The sequence below is a fragment of the Leucoraja erinacea genome, chromosome 9 (assembly GCF_028641065.1).
Source record: "Leucoraja erinacea ecotype New England chromosome 9, Leri_hhj_1, whole genome shotgun sequence".
NCBI lineage: Eukaryota > Metazoa > Chordata > Chondrichthyes > Rajiformes > Rajidae > Leucoraja > Leucoraja erinaceus.
The window spans coordinates 54,614,741-54,637,752 of NC_073385.1; the positions used below are offsets into that span (position 1 = coordinate 54,614,741).

The following is a 23,012-nucleotide window of genomic DNA, read 5'->3' on the forward strand; positions in this document are numbered from 1 at the left end:
GGAAAGCTGAGGCTCTATAAGGCGCTCGTCACTTTGTATTTGGAGTACTGTGAGCAAATTTGGGCCCCATATCTGAGGATGGATGTGCTGGCTCTGGAGAGGGTCCAGAGGAGATTTACCAGAATTATTCCAGTAGTGAGTGGGATAGCATATGATGAGCGTTTGACAGCACTGGGATAGTGCTCGCTGGAGTTTAGAAGGTTGAGGGGGGATCTAATTGCAACTTACAAAGTAATGAAAGACATAGATAGAGTGGATGTGGAAAGGATGTTTCCACTGGAGGGAGAGTCTAGGACCAGAGGTCATATCCACAGAATTAAAGGGCTCTCTTTTAGAAAGGAGGCGAGAAGGAACTTCTTTAGTCAGAGGGGAGTTAATCTGTGGAATTCATTGCCACAGGGGGGGTGTGGAGGCCAAGTCAGTGGAAATGTTTAGGGTTATGGGGAGAAGGAAGGAAATTGGATTCGGAGGCAGAGAACAACTATGATTAAATGGCAGAGTAGACTCGATGGGCCGAATGGCCTAATTCAGGACCTATAGAGTCATAGAGTGATGCAGTGTGGAAACAGCAGCCCAACTTGCCCACACCGGCCAACATGTCCCAGCTACACCTGCCTGCGCTTGGTCCATATCCCTCCAAACGTATCCTATCCATGTACTTGTCTAACTGTTTCTTAAACGTTGGGATAATCCCAGCCTCAACTACCTCCTCTGGCAGCTTGTTCCATACACCCACCACCTTTTGTGTGAAAATATAACGTGAACTGTATCACTTGCCCTTCATTGTCACTGGATCGAAGTCCTGGAACCCTTCCACCCTACATGACACTGAGAGTACCTTCACCAGAAGGACTGCGGTGCTTCTAGAAGGTGGTTTCCCACCACTTTCTCATAGAGGTGGTGATCAATTAGAGGTGGATGATCAGTGTTTGCCTTGCCCAAATCCCCCTAAAGTAATTTAGAAAGACAATGGGTTCCCTGCTGAGGGTGCGGCTTTCAAAGGTTCTCAAATAAACACATCACTTCACAAAAACGATTAAAACATCTCTAAGATTTTCCTTCACTAATGACCACAAAATCTAACTCAACAATTTCCATGCATTGGTGTCATCAAGCTTGTTACTGGTACACAAGGGCTTCTTCCAAGTGTAGAATGCAGTGTTTAAAAATAAATGTCTGGGTATAGCCTCTTTGCAAAGTTCATATGATGAGAATTATATGATGGGAGGGAAAATACAAACAGGCAACATCACAATTTGAAACTTCCCCGCCTAGTAAGGATAAGAAGGATGTGTTTTTGTTTTCAAATTATTAGAAAAAAATGACAACTTGAAACGATTGACTTAGGAGTTGTGAGGGGGTAGAAGATTGCAACCTTCACGTGGTCCGCCCTGTTTCGACTAATGCAATCAACTCGACGTGCACAAACAGAAGATCAAATAGAACAAGTTGTCCTCCAACTTTAGGCTGTGCACGCCACACGAAAGAAGAAGAAGAAGAAGAGTTGTGAGAACCTTGGGTGAGATTAAGAACAATGATTTCTCTTTGAAAATTGAAAGAAAGATCATATTAAAGGAAGATCCAAGATCAGGAGAAACAGGCCAAGAACAAGCATGGTGAGTTCTACCAGCTGCTCCCCTACCAGCAGAGTGAATCTGGCCAATATATTCACTCTGCCACACGGATCACACAAGAGTCCCACCATGAGTCTTGTGCTTTAGTATAAGAGGTGAAAAGCTGAAACAATAAATCAAATGTTATTAAGTTATTAAAAGTCAGTGGGACAGCGGGACAGGCAGCAACTTGGGAGAGAAGGAATGGGTGACATTTCAGGTCGAGACAACTGAAGAAGGGTCTCCACCCGAAATGTCACCCATTTTTTCTATCCAGAGATGCCGACTGTCCTGCTGAGTTACTCCAGCATTTTCTGTCTATCTTAAGTTGCACTAAACCTTGGCTGAGAATATTTTATTCGACACAAGTTGATACTCATCAGAGATTGCTGCCTGTCCCACTGAGTTAATCCAGCATTCTGTGTCTATCTTCTCTATAGTGATAATCGGGTCAATGCAGTCTATTGATCCTCCTCCAAACTGTATACAACACATCCTTCCTCAAATAAGGAGATCAATACTGAGCACTGCATTCCAAATGTGGTCTCACTGCCGTCCTAGATAACACAAGCATAATCTCCCTCCTTTTGTATTCTTCCTTTAATAAAACAATAACATTCCATTATCTTTCTTGATCATTTCTAGTATCTGCAATACTAACCTTTTGTAAATCATGTTAGGAAGAATATAATTTTGTTTATTGGCGCTACAATGTCTCACCGCAAAAATTGTATTGTATTGTATTGTATATTGTATATCTTTATTGTCATTTCCTGAGTATTCGCATACCCAGAGGAAACAAAAAAACGTTTCTCAACCAGTGTCCATTCAGTGTGCATGAAAAATAAATAGAAATAAAAAATACATGTATCTGATTATTTTTCCTGCCAAATTCGACACTTGAACATTTTTCCCCATTGTACTCCCTATTTGCCAGATCTTTGGCCACTCGCTTAACTTGTCCCCTTTGTAACTTCCTATTTCCTGATCATAACAAACTTATCTTTATGTCATGAGAATAGTTAGCAGCCATCTCTTTGATGCTGGCATCCAGTTCTAAAGAAATTGAGGTTTCTACACTGACCATTATTGGCCCACCACTCATTACATTCTGCCAGTGAAAAGAAGACCCATTTAGACCCACCATTGGATCCCTGTCAACCCCCTTGTTTTTCAACCACATTAATACATTATCTCCTGCTCCACGAGGTATTAACTTCCCCAATAACCTTTTATATGGCACTTTACCAGATGCTTTCTGGATATCCCAGGATAGTACATCTACTGGATCCCCTTTATCCACAGCAAATTATGTAACATTGAGGCTTCATGAGGCACTGGTCAGACCGCATTTGGAGTATTGCAGGTAGATTTGGCTCCATATCTGAAGAGGGGTGTGCTGGCGATGGAGAGGGTCCAGAGGAGGTTTACGAGAATGATCCTGGGTATGATTGTTAATGTATGAACCTTTGACGGCACTGGGCCTATACTCGCTGGAGTGTAGAAGGGGGACCTCAATGAAACTTACCGAATAGTGAAAGGCTTGGATAGAGTGGAAAGTAGACACAAAATGCTGGAGTAACTCAGTGGAACAGGCAGCATCTCTGGAGAGAAGGAATGGTTGACGTTTCGGGTCGAGACCCTTCGTCAGAGTGGATGTGGACAGAATGTTTTAACTAGTGGGAGAGTCTAAAACCAGAGGTCATCATATCTGAATTAAAGGACGTTCCTTTAGGAAGGAAATTAGGAATTTCTTTAGTCAGAAAGTAGTGAATCTGTTGAATTCGTTGCCACAGATACCTGTGGAGGCCATTGATGGATATTTTTACGGCAGAGATTAACATATTCTTGATTAATAAGGATGTCAGGGGTTATGGAGAGAAGGTATTAGAATGGGGTTGAGAGGGAAGGATAGATCAGCCATGATTTGTTGGCAGAGTAGACTTGATGGGCCAAATGACCTAATTCTCCTTCTATGACATGAATTAATTGTGACAGATGTTGGTGGAGGCCAAGTCATTGGAGATTGAAGCCGAGATTGTCAGGTTCTTGATCAGAAAGGGTGTCAAAGGTTATGGGGAGAAGGCAGGAGAATGGGGTTGAGAGGGAATGATAGATCTGCCATGATCAAAAGGTGGAGTAGACTCAATGAACCAAATGGTCTTATGACGTTTGAATTGAAATGACATATCTTAAGCAAACTCTTACAAATTATCTGTTGCAACTTATCTCAGATCAATTTTCTGCATTTTCTCCTACGACAGACGCTAAGCGTCTGACTTTTAGTTTACTGCTTACTGCGTTTTTGAATAAAAAAGTTATATTTGCAATCCAATGGAGCCTTCCCCAAATCCAGTGAACAGTAGAAAATTAAAACCAACAGTTACAACAGCGTGTAATGTGCACAGTAAAACCAGATGCCACATTACCTGGCGTGATGTGTGAATACTACCTGTTTACAAGAGTCAAGAGTGTTATATTATCATATGTCCTGAAACAGATCAATGATATTCACACGCACAGCAGCACAAGGCATGCATGATACAATATCTAAATTATCAACTGTTACAATGAATGCATGGCATCATCGTGTCGATATGCTCCACGGATACCGCTGTTCCATGGTGTAGATCGTTTACCATTATTACACGGTATAATGTTTAAACACGTAATTGTTAGTATAATCTGTATTTCCTACCCGCACTCATTATATGATGCACAGATATGGTCCCACCACACCTAGTTTGCAATTATTACACGGCGTGTCTTAACAACCCGCTTACAATTAATGCCGCGATATCTGCCTATACCCTAGATGCGATTATTACATGGTGCACTGTTTTAACAATTCCGGTTGCAATTATTGCACGATGCATTCTAATCACCGATTTGCAAATGCTTGATGGTTTAGTGCCTTAATTCTACCTGTCTGCAATTAATAACGTGCTGTAATTTATCCATGGATTACACAGTGTTATATTTTAACTAGTCCTTGTTTGCAGTTATTCTCCTTCGCAATGTTTGATGACTCCCTGTGCCTGGATAGTCACGTTGTGCCTGGTGCATCTTTCAGTGGAGAACACAGTGTGCGCCCCTGTCGTCGGGTCAATGCCTTGAGAGTAGTTGTGTGTGGTTGGCGGTGCGTGTAGTAACCAGGGGTTGGTTGTAGTGACTGGGTTCTGCTTGTCCCGTCCCCCCCCTCTCTCTCTCACTCTCTTTGGTTCACCGCTCCCTTGCTTTGCCTCACCAGTCGAGAGAGACAGCTGTGTCAAACGGTAGCGCTCTGCAAATTCCACCCGGACCAGATGAAACTTCTTGCGGTGTTGCCGGTGCTTCTCGCCGGCCTGGCGGTGACCACAGCGGCGGCGGGACGAGGGAGCTTCAGCTGGGATCAGAAAGGTAAGGTCAGCCGCTCTGTCCCGCAGTCCCATCCCGCGGATCATGCACAGGGGTTGAGTTGCAGTTCTGCGCCGCTTCGTAGTGACCTATTCTTATTTCTGGCGAGCAGTTCTGCTTTATTTTGCTCGTGCAAAACTTTGCAAGTTGCAAACGCTTCCATCTATTATGCTGCTGAATAGTATCTTATTGAAAAATATGCAAAACAAAAAGGGGGTTCGAAGCATAAATTGTCTGAATATCACCTTGATGCCCCCGTGGTTTATTTGAAGCGCTTAAAACAAGTGAACGGAGTGTTGCGGTTAATCAGTGTCTGGTACAAATCCCTGGCGCAGAATTAGACCCTTTGAGACACATTCCGTAACCATGGAGATGTCAGAGCACGGCTCACATTTGCATTTTTATACTTTTGTCACTTTCTCGTTTCAGAGTTGGCGCCCAAAGAGCGCTTTACCATCCTGGCCCATCACAACCGCCTGAGGAGCAAAGTGCAGCCTCCTGCAGCCAACATGCAGAAAATGGTCAGTAGCTTCCCCCTGCCCAGTATCGCCAAAGGTATCAATGTCATTCTGCACACTAAACTCCCAGGCAATTTGTAAAAGCCGTAGTCCAGAGTGGTAGAGCCATACACATTACTTGGCACTGAGGTACAATGGGACACAGGGTGGAATGGAGGGGTCGTGGATGGGTTGCACACCTGGTGCAGCAATGTTACAACATTTTGAGATTTTAAAAAATCAAGTCTGAAATTTATCCCATCAGATAAAGCATAAAAAGAAGTTTAATTTGACGCCTAATTCACTTTCATGTCTTCAGCATTTAAAAAGTTATGGCCATTTTCATAGTCGGAAATTAGCATCTTGTTCCCTATTGCTTTTCCATTAACACAAAAGCTGTGATCGAAGACAGTCAAATGCCCATAACTTTCTTAAAAATTAAAAGAACTGAAAGAAATGTTCAGTTATTATAGATTGAAGCATTCTGAAACAAATATGAAACAATCTTACTTGGATGACCTGAAATTAAAGCAGATAATTAGTTACCCAATTGTAGCTAATTACAAAATTCAATTACTAGATCTAAACGTCTGTCAATTTCTTAAGAAAAGATTTACATTTTGTCAAATTAAAAGTTTTATGCTTTATCTGATGGGATAAATTGCAGACTTGATTTTTAAAATCTTAAAATTTTGTAACATTGCTACCTGGTGTCATGGAAGGCAGTGTGGGTGAGATGTACGGAGGGAGTGTAATGGAGGGCAGTAGGTGGGACATAGAGGCCAGTGGGTAGGATGTACGGGTGTAACAGAAGGCATAAATGAGACGTAGAGGGCAGTGGGTAGGACGTAAGGGTATAATGGAGGGCAAGGGGGTCTGGGCACTGCAGGGTGTTGGATTGTTGGATCAATAGGAGGTTGTCTTAAGAGGGGAGGATGCTCCTTAAACTGCGGAGCATCTTGGCCAATACAGCTCACTCCCACCATGACACACTGGTCAACCTGAGGAGCACTTTCAGCAACCGACTGGTTCCACCAAGATGCCCCAGGAGCTCCTTTTTCCCTGTGACTATCAAACTGCACAACTCCCCTTCCTCCTTTTGTCATGGGGTAGACTGACTCCCCTTTTAGTTAGCAGTGAGTATGTATGAAGGAACTACAGATGCTGGTTTACACTGAAGATAGACACAAAATGCTGGAGTAACTCAGTGGGTCAGGCAGCATCTCTGGAGAAAAGAAGTGGGTGATGTTTCGGTACGGAACTCTTCTTCAGACTGAAAGCCCCACCTCTACTTTCTGTCTGACCTAAAATGTCACCCTACTCATCTTCTTCAGAGATGCTGCCTGACCCGCTGGGCTACTCCAGCATTTTGTGTCAATTTAACATGGCAGAGTATGGGATCTGCTGTATATCGAGTCATTAGATTCAAATTGTCTGTGAAATGGCTTTTCTAGGCAAAAATAAACGTGCAGGCTGATTTTGTAAATTGGATTAGTAAGTATGCAGATGATACTAAGATAGGTGGGGTTGTGGATAATGAAGTAGATTTTCAAAGTCTACAGAGAGATTTATGCCAATTGGAAGAGTGGGCTGAAAGATGGCAGATGGAGTTTAATGCTGATAAGTGTGAGGTGCTACATCTTGGCAGGACAAATCAAAATAAGACGTACATGGTAAATGGTAGGGAATTGAAGAATGCAGGTGAACAGAGGGATCTGGGAATAACTGTGCACAGTTCCCTGAAAGTAGAATCTCATGTAGATAGGGTGGTAAAGAAAGCTTTTGGTGTGCTTGCCTTTATAAGTCAGAGCATTGAGTATAGAAGTTGGGATGTAATGTTAAAATTGTACAAGGCATTGATGAGGCCAATTCTGGAGTATGGTGTACAATTTTGGTCGCCTAATTATAGGAAGGATGTCAACAAAATAGAGAGAGTACAGAGGAGATTTACTAGAATGTTGCCTGGGTTTCGGCAACTAAGTTACAGAGAAAGGTTGAACAAGGTAGGGCTTTATTCTTTGGAGCGCAGCAGGTTAAGGGGGGACGATAGAGGTCTTTAAAATGATGAGAGGGATAGACAGAGTTGACGTGGATAAGCTTTTCCCACTGAGAGTAGGGAAGATTCAAACAAGGGGACATGACTTGAGAATTAAGGGACTGACGTTTAGGGGTAACATGAGGGGGAACTTCTTTACTCGGAGAGTGGTGGCTGTGTGGAATGAGCTTCCAGTGAAGGTGGTGGAGGCAGGTTCGTTTTTATCATTTAAAAATAAATTGGATAGTTATATAGACGGGAAAGGAATGGAGGGTTATGGTCTGAGCGCAGGTATATGGGACCAGGGGAGAATACGTGTTCGGCATGGGCTAGAAGGGTCGAGATGGCCTGTTTCCGTGCTGTAATTGTTATATGGTTATTTCTGAGTGAATTTACATTATGAACTTACGTAAGTCTGGATTTCTTTGTGTGGGAAATTAGTGTGCACTTGCTCTACCTAGAGTCCAGCTTGTTCACCTCGATGAAACCAAGACCTGTGTCATGCCCGAAGTTAGTCTTGATTGGGATGTCCCGCCATGTTGGCCTGGATCGTGACTGACATACAAAAAAATAACAATTTGTAACTGGGGGTCATGATGGTGCAGCGGTAGAGTTGCTGCCTTATAGTGCTTGCAGCGCCGGAGTCTCTGGTTCGACCCCGACTACGGGCATTGTCTGTACGGAGTTTGTACGTTCTCCCCGTGATCGCGTGGGCTTTCTCAGATTTCTTCGGTTTCCTCCCACATTCCAAAGACGTACAGGTTTGTACTGTAATTGGCTTGATATACATGTAAAATGTCTCTGGTGTGTGTGGGTAAGATTGTGTTAATGTGCGAGGATCACTGGTCAGTGGGGACTCAGTGGGCCAAAGAGTCAGTTTCCATGCTTTAGCTAAACGACTAACAATGGTGAAGGTACAAACTAAATGTTATCTAAAAGGTCGGGTACATCTCTCCTTCAGGCAAAGGCAGAGTTCTGCCCTTCGCTGCCAAACCACAAATGGGTTGGGAAATACCACACCTCAAAGTGCTTTTGGCAGCTACCAAGCAAAGCATCACTTGTGGCAAATCCTAGCTGAGAAACTGAGAGAGTCCTGATGCTGTCATAGAAACATAGAAACATAGAAATTAGGTGCAGGAGTAGGCCATTCGGCCCTTCGAGCCTGCACCGCCATTCAATATGATCATGGCTGATCATCCAACTTAGTATCCCGTACCTGTCTTGGTGAGGCTGCTCCTGATCCCTGCTGTGATAGTATTGCAGGCATTTCTGCTTGGTTGTTGACTGGAGCTTTCTCTAGCTGCCTCTGGCCCTCTATTTATCGAAGGTCTAAAGTGGGGGCCCATCTAAAACTCATCAGTTTTGGTAAATCTGACAGGCACTCCCACCATCCTATCAACAACTAGAGCATGGTCCTGAGCTATCATTTACCTCATTGAAGATCTTCAGACTATCTTTATTTGGACTTCACTGGAATTTATCTTGCACTAAACGTTAGTCCCATTATCCTGTATCTGTACACTGTGGATGACTCGATTGTAATCGTGTATAGTCTTTCCGTTGACTGGTTAGCAGGCGACAAAAGCTTTTCACTGTACCTCTGTACACGTGACAAAAAACTAAACTAAACTGAAGCAAGGCTGCAAAAACATTGGCATTCAGCGAGGGAGGGCACTCCCCCCCCCCCCCCCCCCGCCCCACTCGGCTCCCTCTGGTGCTCTCTCTGGCGCGCCCAAGAAGGCACTGACCCCGTTGGAAGAGTTGCCTCTCTTTGCCTCTTGCCCATCCTTGTAGAATGTGCCCCATCCTTGCCCATGGTCCGAGGTCATGTGATAGGAGTAGAATTAGGCCATTTGGCCCATTGTCTACTCTGCCTTTCAATCATAGCTGATCTATCTCTATCTCTTAATCCCATTCTCCTGCCTTCTCCCCATAACCCCTGACACCCATACTAATCAAGAATCTATCTATACCTTAAAAATATCCATTGACTTTGCCTCCGCAGCCTTCTGTGGCAAAGAATTCCACCGATTCACCGCCCTCTGACTATAGAAATTTCTCCTCATCTCCTTTCTAAAATCTTTAAATCTGAGCTATGACCACTGGTCCTAGATTCTCCCACTGGTGGAAACATCATCTCCACATGCACTCTACCCAAGCCTTCCTGTGGTGTGATCCTTTATTTCCCCATTCTAGAGCTGTGAGGAAAGGTGCTACAGAGGCAGGAGGCCTGATCCTTGATGCTTGCTGTAATAAGGCAACGTCTCTCGAGGGAGCCACAGGCACGATATTAGATTACGCAACTGAAAAGCTAAACATAGATGCTGGAAACCTGAAATTAAAACGGCAACATGCTAGAAACGCTCACCAGGTCGGGCAGCTTCTGTGGAAAGATGAGCAGAGTTAATGTTGCACGTCACGGACCCTTCATCGGAACAGGGGAAAGAGGAAATGCAACCTTGCAGAGAGGGTGGGTGGGCAGGCAAAGGGAATGCCCCTGACAGGATGATGTCAGGGTTGCTCTGGATATAAGATGTAGACAAGGACCTTTAGAAATGACCATGACAGATTTTACAAATTTTATTTGAAAGTAGTGTCAGAATGGTGATTTAAAGCTGTGAAGGCCTCTGCTGTGAAACATAATTGCAGGGGCGAGAGAGGGTCAGGATTGAAGATGTGGCAAATGTGACTGCAACATTGCAAAGGTTTACTTGTGTCTGTGAGCTGACAGTTTAGTTTTGAGATACAGCACGGAAACAGGCCCTTCAGCCCACCGCATCCGCACCGACCAGTGATCCCTGCTCATTGACACTACCCTACAAACACTGGGGACGAATTACACTTACACCAAGCCAATTAACCTACAAACCTGTACGTCTTTGGAGTGTGGGAGGAAAACCCACGCGGTCACGGGGAGGCCGCGCAGCCAGCACCCGTAGTCGGAATCTACTAACCCGTGATCTCCGGAGCTGTGAGGAAGCAACTCTACCGCTGCACCACCGTGCTGCTCTGTGATCAGCTGAGAGGTCCAGTTGTGGGAATTTGGGCTCGGGTCATGGCTGGAATGATTTCCTACCATTGCTAATATATCACCATTCTGAATCAATGTACCTGGTGCGTGAGAGAGAAAGCACTGGCCGTTCATACAGGTGACTGACTGTAGGTGGGTGGTGGAGGAGCAGATGTTGGCAAAGTCCAGAGAACACCAATTTACATTATATCCTGGAACAATGGGTTTCTGTGTAATGTATCTCTGAAGCTTATTGTTGGACTGAAATGTGATATCATGTGGCATTATTGGCCAGCACTCTGCTGTGTTTGGTCTACAGTGGATTGCTTGCGTGAGACTGGGGTTCCTACATTGCCATTATCACTGCACCTGCCTGAAAGGATGCAATGCCAGAATGTGCTGCCAAAGTAATTTACTCCAAGGGCGACCGGGTTTGTGGGTTAATTGGCTTAGTATAAATGTAACTTGTCCCTCATGCGCATGGAGGATAGTGTGTGGGATCGTTTGTCGGTACAGACTAGGTGGGCCGATAGGCCTGTTTCCGTGCTGTATTTCGAAAACTTAACTAACGGCAAGGCACCGCAGTTTTCATTGCTGTATGGAGATTGCATTCTACACGGCAAGAGTTTTTTTCACAGTATGTAGAAACAAAGAACTGCAGATGCTGGTTTATACCAAAGATAAAAGAAGGGACCCATCCTCTCTCTCCAGAGATGCTGCCTGACCTGCTGAGTTACTCCAGCATTTTGTGTCTATCTTTGTTTTTCACAGTAAGCGTTAGAGATATAGGGTTGCGCCGTTAGGCTTATTACTAATACAGCACAACGATCCTGTGCCCTGTACAGTGGATGCATACAATACATCTCCCCCAACCCCCCCCCTCCCCCGCCATCCCAGACCTGCCTCGTAGGTCATACCACATCACCCAAAATGGCAGATAGATGTACATCCCCGTCCATAGCTCCCATTTCCTTTGCCCCAAATCTTAGTCTGAAGAAGGGTTTCAATCCGAAACGTCACCCATTCCTTCTCTCCAGAGATGCTGCCTGTCCCGTTGACTTACTCCAGCATTTTGTGTCTATCTTCGGTTTAAACCAGCATCTGCAGTTCCTTCCTCCCCTAAATGGCAGATTATTTTTGCAAGGGCTTACTTTGCTTTACAACAGAGGTGAACTGGGTGTGGTCATGTTGGACTGATGCCATTCCGTCACTGGTTATAATAAATTCTGGACCATTGCCTGTGATTTTTTTTTTTTTAATTTCTCTGTCTGCCGGAATTAAATGAAATGAGATACTGCTCCAACTTCAGCATATTATAAAGAGTGACAGATCCTGGCTGATGCTATCAGAGGTGCATGGGTGTATCAATATCCCGGGATTTCACCAGGTCAGAACTTGCTGTGATCATCCGATCTGTGGTGACCCTGGCTGGCAACGTCAGACCTGGATCAATTTAGCCAATTACATCCTTGAGAGTATCAGCAATATTTCATCTTATCGACCCTCTGTAATCCTAACCAGTTACACTCATCTAATCGCTGGAGAAAAAGAACTTGCTGGTGCATGATTTGCTGCGTGTATCACTGGGATTTGAGGCAAGTAGTGATTTGTTCAGAAATGGCGATGAAATCAGTCTGGGTGCTTTCTACTTTTGTTGATGAAATGGCAACAAGAAATGTATGTCTGAGTTGTTTTCTTTTGCTCGTATCATTAAAACAAAGGCAAATTCTTGAAGACATTGGAGTGTTCATCACCTTGGGTCTTTGTGGTTCCCCAATTACTCAGGCAGTTCGACACAATACTGGAGTAACTCAGTGGGTTAGGCAGTATCTCTGGAGAAAAAGAATAGGTGACGTTTCGGGTCGAGACCCTTCAGACGTTCTTCAGACGTCTCGAGCCGAAAAGTCACCTATTCTTTTTCTCCGAGGATGTTGCCTGACCCACTGAGTTATCCTGCATTTTGGGTCTATCTTCAGTGTTAACCAGTATCTGCAGTTCCTTTCTACACATACTCAGAACATTCTTTGTTCTGTTACAAGTCTATTTAAAATCCTGTGATTTCCTGTGACTAACCTGCTGCTGCACAAGGGTCCCACATTTAGTGAGATTGTGTATGGGGTAAAGCCCCTGTTCCACTGTATGAGGTAATTCAGTCGTTCTCTGGAGTTTTTGCCTGATTCGAACAAGGAGAATGTCCATAGGAGTTTGTGGATGTCTCGTAGCGGCTCATAATGCTAACGGTAGCCACTCGGGACATCCGGTAACTCGTGATGTTTTTTCATCCCTGTAAAAAATGTCCACGAGTAAAACAAAAAATACTCGTGATGAAAAAAATTGTTACTTTTTATACCTACCAATAGCATTACGAGCCGCTACGAGACATCCACAAACTCCTACGGACCTGCTACGGACATTCGCCGAGTTCGAATCGGGGGAAAACTGGGGAGAACTCTTGAATTACCTCATACAGTGGGACAGGGGCTTAAGGCTTCCCCTATCTGACCTAGCATCGGGGCTTCGAGCTGTGGGCAGACCATGCATTGCCATGTTTATTTCAACCTGGTATTCATTGCTCAGTCATCCCCATATGAACATCGAAAAGGGTCTCAGTTTAACCTCTCCTCTTTACAGATTTCATCACTCCAGATATAGCATTGATCAGGTTCATTTCAGCTACATGGCACTATTTGTCCTTTGCGTCCCAGAGTTGGCGTGCATAATATAGGGTGAGATGCTCAGCACTATATCTGGGAGTGATGATCTCTTAACGATGAGACGTTTCTCTATTGCCTCGGCTGGATGTAAAAAAAAAAATTCTGAATGAATGAATGAATACGTTTATTGTCATTGCACAATACTGTGCAACGAAATTCCATTACATCTCCTCCGGTTTAAAAAAATACAAACACGACAACCATTGACGCATATGGACGAAGGAAGGAAGAGCAGGAGAATTCTAATTGGTGTTCTGGCTAATATTGATCCTTCACTTGAAGAAAGTAATTGGTCATTTTCCCAATGCCAAATTTTTTTTTTTTCCCTTCTATTTTTTTTTAAATCTTCTAATTATTACAACAATGAATGAAGTGTCGAAAATCATGTAGGGCCCAATCAGAGTAAAGAAGGTGTCATAGGGTCATGCAACATGGAAACCGGTCATTTGGCCCACCACCATCAAGCTGACCATTGGGCATCTGTATTCATCCCATTTTCCTGCGTTTGGTTTCTAGCCGGTTATGGTTGGGTGATTTAGATGCTTGTCTAAGGATGTCTTAAATGCTGTCAAGGACTTTATTTCAATATTCTCTCTGGCAGTATATTCCAGGTTTCTTCCAGAAGGTCAAGGGTATTAAATTCTCATATGCACCAGGAACGGAACAAATGAAATTCATACTTGCTGCAGCTTAACAGGTCCATAAATGCAATAACACAACAAGCCAGAGGTCGTGGATGGATACCATTTTGGGAAAGAATGAATGAGAGTATTCTTCTTCCAGTGGATGGAAGGAGTCTGACCTCACTGTCTGGCACAAAGTCTTGTATTTAAACAGCACTTGCATGTGGACTTGAAGAGTCCTGACATGCAGGTTTGAAGGGGAAGGTGGGATTAGGTTTAGTTTAGTTTTGAGATGTAGCGCGGAAACAGACACTTCAGCTCACCGGGTTTGCACCGACCAGCAATCCCGGCGCATTAACACTACCCTACACACACTAGGGAAATTTACCTACCAGCCTACACGTCTTTGGAGTGCGCAAGGAAACCGAAGATCTCGGAGAAAACCCACGCGGTCACGGAGGAACATACAAACTCCTTACAGGCAGACCCATAGTCGGGATCGAATCCGGTCCTCTGGCGCTGTAAGGCAGCAACTCTACCATTACGCCACCGTGTCACCCTATTTTTCTAGCCTGTTTCTACTTTTTTTTATTAGCACAGACACAATGGGTAGAGAGGAGACTTGATAGAAGTACAGCTGAGTGGCATAAATAGAGTCGACAACCAGAACTTTTTTTTTCGGTGTGGAAATGTCCAACGTTAGAGGACATAGGAATAAGGTGAGAGGGGAAAAGTTTAATGGAGATATGCAGGGCAACGTTTTATACACAGAGTAGTTGGGGCCTGAAACGCATTGCAAGGGGTGGTGGTGGAGGCACATACAATAGTACCACTAAAAAAAAAGTTAGATAGGCACATGGAAGTGCAGAGATGGTGGCATATGGATCATGTACAAGCAGATGAGATGAGTGCAACTTAGCATAATGTTTGGCACAATCACTGGGTGAAGGGCCCATTCCTGTGCTGTCCTGTATCATGAATATTGAGAGGGGATCTTAGAGATCATATTACAAAATATTAGGCCAATTAATTAACCGGTACTCTGCTCTCATACAGAACCTGAATATTAGGAGATTGAGAGGGGATTTTATAGAAACTTACAAAATTCTTAAGGGGTTGGACAGGCTAGATGCAGGAAGATTGTTCCCGATGTTAGGGAAGTCCAGGACAAGGGGTCACAGCTTAAGGATAAGGGGTAAATCCTTTAAAACCGAGATGAGAAGAACTTTTTTCACACAGAGTGGTGAATCTCTGGAACTCTCTGCCACAGAGGTAGTTGAGGCCAGTTCATTGGCTATATTTAAGAGGGAGTTAGATGTGGCCCTTGTGGCTAAGGGGATCAGGGGGTATGGAGAGAAGGCAGGTACGGGATACTGAGTTGGATGATCAGCCATGATCATATTGAATGGCGGTGCAGACTCGAAGGGCCGAATGGCCTACTCCTGCACCTAATTTCTATGTTTCTATGAATGGTCTTCCTGTAAATATTATCTGTGACCTCTTTTGGAAAGTGCTTTATTGAGTGCAGAGCCCAACAGGGATAGTTCATTTTATTGTCACGTGGACCGAGATAGAGTGGAAAGCTTTTGTTGCGTGATAACCAGTCAGCAGATGTGGGGATATCCAAAGATCATAAATAGCTTCATCTAAATGCAGACCTTTATTCTCGGTGTTATTTTTACATTAATTCTTCCAGTTCAAAAACTGAGTACTCCCTTCGTTTAGTTTAGAGATACAACGCGGAAACAGGCCCTTCGGCCCACTAAAGTCCGCACCGACCAGCGATCCCTGCTCTATTCTACACACATTAGGGACAATTTACTTTTTTTTTACGAAGCCAATTAACCTCCAATATTGTACGAGTGTGGGAGTAACTGGAGATCTCGGAGTAAACCGACGCAGGTCACTGGGACGAACGTTCAAATTCCTAAGGGCAGCATCTATAGTCGGGATCGAACCCAGGTCTCTGGCGCTGTAAGGCAGCAACTCTACCACTGCGCCACCATCTCGCCTGTCCTCGTACTATAAAAAAAAACATAAGTATGTAAGAAAATAGTAGCAGAAGTAGACCTCTCATTTCTGCTATACTATTCGATACGATCACGGCTGATCTGCCCCAGGCCTCATCTCCTCTTCTGCGCCAGTTCCTCATCGCCCTCAGTTCGTCCATCATTCAAAGGGCTAATTTCAAGAGGAAACATTACTTTATGACTAGGCAATTTAAAACCTAAATAACAAGGAAATAGATTTGGCCAAGGACTGATTTATTGTGAGAGAGACTGGAAAGGAGGAGGGGGAATTCAGTTTCCATTCCTGTAAGGAGATTAGGATATTTTTTAAGTGTGATAGCCTTTCCGCAGCCCTGTTTTAGAGAGAGAACACAATTGCCATGGTTACCAGTGTCCTAACGCAACCTGACAACTGTGGAATAAACTCCCAGCTATGACCTAACTGTGTTTGAGGGAGGTTCTGTATGAGAGCAGAGTACCGGTTAATTAATTGGCCTAATATTTTGTAATATGATCTCTAAGAATACCTGTCAATAGCCCTCGAATAGCTAAGTACATTTACTTCAGATCCTTTGTTGCTCACTATTTCGAAGACACAGCCTTTCTCCTGCCCTTCCACAACTCCACAACCACCCCTCCCAAAAAAAAAGAAAGTTATTTACCTAAGAATGATCAAAGAGAGACTTTGTGTGGTGAAGGAAGCCTGCTGACTGTGGGCGAGGGGGTTCAGGAGTGTTGGAGCATTGATACCCAGTCAAAGAGAACTAATCCCTCAGATGTGTCACTCCCTGCCGACGTAAGGAGATTTCAACCTAGTTCCCACAAAGATATATTTTCAGTGGCTCGCTTGGTGAAACGGAGTCAACAATAAATCGTAATAAAGGCAAGGAAGTTGCAGGTTGGCACCAGGTCTTCGGTAATGTATCTTCAGTAAAGATCTAGGATGAAGGGTTGTTGCAGGGATAGCTTGACTGTACCTAGAATCTTAATGCAGCAAAATATTCCTGAAGGTAATTCATAGAACACGGAGCAGTAAAGCATAAGAACAGGCCCTTCGGCCCAAACTTGCCCGGATTCATAAGTTCCAGGAGCAGAATTGGACCATTCGGCCCTTCAAGTCAACTCTGCCATTCTATCATAGTTGATCTATCTTTCCCTCTCGACCCCATTCTCCTGCCTGCTCCCCATAACCCCTGACACCCTTGCTAATCAAGACTCTGCCAAACTCTGCCTTAAAAATATCCATTGACTTGGCCTCTACAGCCTTCAGTGGCAATGAATCTCACAGATTCACAGCCCTCTGATTGAAGATATTCGTCCTCGACTGATGGAAGGCTGGACTAGCCATCCACGGCAGTATTGAGGAGAGATGCTCTATCAGCAGTGCTGCCTTGAGCAGAGGTGGTAAACTGAGCTCTTCCGATGGGTGTGCGAGATTCCACACGTTGAACAAGGGAGCTCTCCCCAGTGGCATTGCCGATGTTTCACCCTCAACCAACAGCACTCAAACGGATTATCTGATTGTCTAACATATTGCTGCTCTTGGGAAATCAAATGAATGGAAAATCAAAGCACAGTATTCCCATGAACCTTCTTGATTCAGTCATTTAATTCCTGTGTTTACTCACAGCAATGTGAGCAAGTTGGAACTTTAATTCTGGAAGCAGTTGGGGCTTGTGTGACCTTGCCTGCAACTGAGAGCGTTGCAAGAGCTGGTTGTAGCCCGTAGCAGCCCTTTAGCTTGGGGCATTGTTCCAGTCCTGTAACGTTCCTGTTTGAAGAGCCTCGCCCTGTCTGAGTTTGCAAGGGCATCTGACCTTGAATCTTGTTTCATATTTACATTGTTTTACATTATCACTGCTAGGCTGAACACTGCCGTCTGGGCGATAGGGAGGGGAGGGCAGCACGGTGGCGGAGCGGTAAAGTTGCTGCCTTGCAGCACCAGAGACCCGGGTTCGATCTTGACTATGGGTGCTGTCTCCATGTAACTGCATGTGTTTTCTCCGGGTGATCCGGTTTCCTTCCACATTCTGAAGCCATACAAGTTTGTAGGTTAGTTGGCTTCTGTGAACTGTCCCTTAGTGAGTGGACTAGTGTATGGGGATCGCTGGTCGGCACGGATGCGGAAGGCATTGAGGCTCCGATCACATCTGTTTTTAAAAGCCATTTGGAGATGAACGCGGAGAGAAAAGGTTAAAGGGCCAAATGCAGTCAGGTAGACATTTTGATCAGCATGGATGCATTTGGCTGAAGGGCCTGTTTCCATGTTACGCCTCCATGTTTTGGACATCCCAGAGAATGTTTTGTTTTTATTTATTTAAGGGAAATGATGGAAACTGGTAAACCTGGCGATGGAGTATAGGGCAGACTTTCCACAGCCTCAAGATGTGCATTTTGTAAGAATGTTCATGCTGTTCAGGGTTTGGTATAACAAACAGTTAGGTTATTTGAGAGAGAGAGAGAGAGAGGAGCATAGCAATTAGAGAATTGTATGCGATCACTAGAAACATAGTCAGCGGGACCTCATGAAGGGAAGAGGGTTGAAGAACGATTAAGGGTGATGGCTCTCAGTTTTATGTTTTTCTTTTCCTTTGTTCTCTGTAAAGACAAGAAGGGATTTAAGGGCCTGTCCCACGCCGATTTTTTTTCGGCGACTAACGGCATCATTGACTGACATATCAGGTCACTGAAAAAGTTGCGGCATGATGACGTATTGATGTGCGGTGTTTCAAGTGTCGCAACATTTTTTTTTGTCGCCGCTGGTTTTTGAATTGTTCAAAATCTTTCAGCGACCCTGATATGTCAGTCAATGACGCCGGCATTCGCCAAAAAAATCGGCAAGTGGGACAGGCCCTTTATGTTTGCTCGAGTGGTTTAACAATGAGGAAATGTGGAAACAATGAACTTCAGATGCTGATTTACAAAGGAGAGACACAAAATGTTGGAGTAACTCAGCGGGTCTGGCAGCATCTCTGGAGAACAGGGATAGGGTGATGTTGTAAGGAAAGGTTGATAAAAACTGGGCTGTGATTTTACCTTTTGTTTCAGTTGGCAGTTTCAGTTTAGTTTATTGTCACGTGTACCGAGGTACAGTGAAAAGCTTTTCGTAGTGTGCTAACCAGGCAGCAGAAAGACAATACAAGATTAGAATCAATCAATTTATAGTGTGCAGATACATGATAAAGGAATAACATTTAGTGCAAGGTAAAGCCAGCAAAGTCCGGTCAAGGATAGAACGAGGGACATCAGAGGTAGATAGTTGTTCAGCACTGCTGTCTAGTTGAGGTAGGATGATTCTGTTGCCTGATAACAGCTGGGAAGGAACTGTGACTGAATCTGGTGGGGTGCGTTTTCACACTTCTACATCTTGGAGGAGACTTGTATACTTTTGGAGGAGAGGAGGCTGAGGTAAGATTAAACTGAAGTGCGAGTGACCTGGACAGAGTGCATAGAAGCCATGCATTTCCCAGAGCGATGGAATTGAGCACCACCTTCTCTATTGCCAGGGCAGGATTGCAGGTTAACGGAGCAGAACCCTGAGGTTTGATAGTCTGTTAATATCGCAGTCAGCTGGAGTTTCTCCACTCGGCTCATTTACTGCACCCCACTGCACACATCGTTCAGCCCATTCAGCATTAAACCAGGTGTGTCTTTTGTTTCAATGTGATCCAGTATTTGTGTCAGACAAAGGATGATAACCAGGAGGTACTGATTTACAGTAATTGGTGACAGTGACGGACTGGGTCTAAAGATATTGGTTGCCAGGAGACAAAGGGGGCCCACCCACAACTACAATGCTATCATTTAACAGGGGCCCACTTGCCATCACTTGCTATCACTTCACCAGGGGCCCACTTGCCATCACTTGCTATCACTTCATCAGGGGCCCACTTGCCATTGGGCAAGCTGACACCCTGGCCAGTCCGCCATTGATTGGTGACGAATCGGAGGGAAGCTGAGGAAAAATGTCCACAGGGGTTTAGAGCTCAGGGCCTGAAAGGCTGCTGAAGGCAGAAACTATCGGCAAATTTAACGTTATCAGTATGGTAAAGTACTGAATATCAGTACAGTAAACTCTTGTTATAATGGACCATGGCAGGGTGGAGGAGGGGAGTGGTGTCCACTAATACCGATTGTCCACTAAGGGATTATCATTGTATGTAGTAGAAACAGACAACTGCAGATGCTGGTTATTACACCAAAGGAGGCAAAGTGCTGGTGTAACTCAGCAGGTCAGGCAGCATCTCTGGAAAACACGGATGGGTGATGTTTTTGGCTTCTTCAGGCTCTCAGTCTGGAACTGGGCCTGGTATCCAGGTGAGTTGACAGCCCCGGCCTGCTGGTAGCTGGGGGAGAGGCGAGGATTGGCGGAGTCAATGGTTGCGGCCTGCGAGCGGCTGGAGTGCGGGTGAAGGCTGGCGGTGTCTGTGGTGGCCGCGGCAGGCGTGGATTGGAAGACGGGGTGTGGGCCAGGGTGGTGTCGGCAGCCCAGTCTGGTGGTGAAGGTTGGTGGGTCCATCTCCTATAACCAAAATGCATCATAAAGAAGTTCGTAAAAATGAGTGTTTACTGTATCGGCACTGTGTGCCGTAAATTTAGACTTTAGTTTAGAGATACAGCATGGAAACGGGTCGTTCGGCCCACCAAGTCCACTCCATCCAGTGATCACCCTGTACGCTAACACTAGCCTACACACAAGGGACAATTTTTATACAAACTTACCAAAGCCAAATAACCTACAAACCTGCACGTCTTTGGAGTTCGGGAGGATACCAGAGCACCCAGAGAAAACCCAAGCAGACTCAGGGCGAGCGTACAAACTCCGTACATACAGCACCCGTGGTCAGGATGGAACCCGGGTCTCTGGTGATGAAAGGCAGCAATGCCACCCCAGAGTTATAAGATTGAAGACTGGGAGCTGGAACTTGGGGCTAATCTCAACAGCCTGGCATGAGCAGTAAGGGCTGAATGGCCTCCCTCAGTGCCATGACCATCCTCGAGTGTGTGAGCACCAGGGATCAAATTGCATCCTGAGTTGCGAAGTGTTTGCGCGCTAATGTCAGCTGCTACAGTAACGTTGTGCTTATAATATCCCACCGTGCTATCGTGCCAGCGGTTCCGACAGTCAAAGTGAAAGACATTCCCTGGGAATACTGTTGAATCCTTCGGAGTCCGCAGTCCTTGCTCCGGATCCATTTCCCGCTGATTGATTGATGGGCATTTACGAGGAGGATTTGCGGAGGCTTTATTTCAGCGAATGGTTTAACCGGTGAGCAATGTGTGGAGTTTCCTTCCTGTTTGTCACTCAGCGGGCCTGATTGATCGGCTCAATGCGGCTATTGCTCTCATCCATGTATTTATAACTTGCAAGCATTGCCTCACCATCAGTCCTCCCTCCAGCTGTTGCCTCTCTTCATATCTTATAGAAACATATAACATTCTTAAGGCATTGGACAGGCTAGATGCAGGAAAAATGTTCCTGATGTTGGGGGAGTTCAGAACCAGTGGTCACAGTTTAAGAATAAGGGCTAGGTCATTTAGGACTGAGATGAGGAAAAACCTTTTCACCCAGAGAGTGGTAAATCTGTGGAATTGTCTGCCACAGAAGGCATTGGGGGTCAATTCACTGGATGTTTTCAAGAGAGTTAGATTTAGCTCTTGGGGCTAACTGAATCAAGGGATATGGGGGAAAAAGCAGGAACGGGGTGATGATCAGCTATGATCATATTTAGTGATGGTGCTGGCTTGATGGGTCGATTAGCCTACCCCTGCATCTATTTTCTATGTTTCTATGTCAAAAGGACATCCGCAGGGGATATTAAGAATTAAGGGTTGCCAAGATATTGAAGCTGGGGCTGCTTGTTGTTCTCAAAGCATTACGAGGCCAGAACCACGTTGTGTTACTCAGTACCTCCTTAAAGCAGGTGGTCCCTTGGCACAGATATGCAGCTTGTAAGTTCAGTGATACCATGGTAAACAACCAGCATCTGTCTTCAAGCAGCTGTCATCTCGTGCAACAGCCGTGGGAACCACTGCTCTTTTCACCGGCCAACTCTTTGGCAGACTCCTTCAGACAACCCACTCCACCGTGACTCTAAAGAATCGCCCTTGTTGTCAGGGTTGGCCTTCAGTTGGGACCCTGCCTGTGACTCAAGTGTGTGTTTCTACTCCCCTTCATAGAGTGTAGAACAGTACAACACAGGAACAGGCCCTTTGACCCGCAGTGTTTGCCAACGATTAAATAATTCAGGAGACACTTCAAATGCTGGAACCTGCTTCTAGTCTGAAGAAAGATCTCGACCCGAAATGTCACCCATTCCTTCTCTCCAGAGATGCTGCCTGTCCCACTGAGTTACTCCGGCATTTTGTATCTACAGTTTAAACCAGCATCTGCAGTTCCTTCCTACACAGGTGATAGGTGGATACTGGTGAGGGAGGTTTGGTTGGTGGAGTAAATGACAGTTTGGAGCTGAAAAAGAGACTAAAGGGATGTCAGATAAGGACAGACGAAGTGAAACCTAAATAAACTAATTCCATCTGCTTGCACATGGTCTATATCCCCCATTACCTGCTGTTAATGTGCCTGTCTAGATCATACCTGTTTCCGCCACCTCCCCAAGCAACTACCAATCCCTGCTTTAAAAATAATGACTTTCATCGTAATACCCTTTAAACATTTCCCCTCTCACTTGAAACCTGTGCCATGTGGTGTTTGACATTTTTACCCTGGAAAAAGACTGACTGTCTCTTATCTTTGCATCTATTCATTTAATATACTACGAGACCAAGTGGGACCCGTTGGGGCCCTGTCACACGGGAGACCTGAACCCCCCCAACGCAACCCATTCCCCCAACGCAATATTGTACCACTCACCCATAGCCCCCACGGGAGGCCTGGTCCCCCTCCAAAGCCTCCACATCCTACCTAGTATGTAGTGACCAGAAATGCACACCCTACTCCAGAGCAAGCAGTCTGAAGTGACACACTCGGTGCTGCTCTGAGGGAGTGCTGCGCTGCAGTGACTTGTGTTTTGAGTCCCTTCCTAAACTGAGGTTGAACTAGAAAATGTTGGAAGCACTTTGCAGGTCAGAGCATCTTAGTTGACATTTCAAAT

The 23,012-nt window shown here is 45.0% G+C and overlaps 1 protein-coding gene across 1 annotated transcript in view; it reads left to right on the top strand.

Annotated features, from left to right (window-relative positions):
• The first annotated feature begins 4,703 nt into the window (after positions 1-4,703).
• LOC129700394 (C-type lectin domain family 18 member A-like) overlaps positions 4,704-23,012 on the top strand; it is a 48,187-nt gene continuing 29,878 nt past the window's right edge. Inside the window, exons 1-2 of the mRNA XM_055640843.1 lie at positions 4,704-5,012; positions 5,439-5,530. Coding sequence (XP_055496818.1) covers positions 4,919-5,012; positions 5,439-5,530 — 186 coding nt within the window. The 5' untranslated portion in view covers positions 4,704-4,918. The remainder of the gene's footprint in view (positions 5,013-5,438; positions 5,531-23,012) is intronic.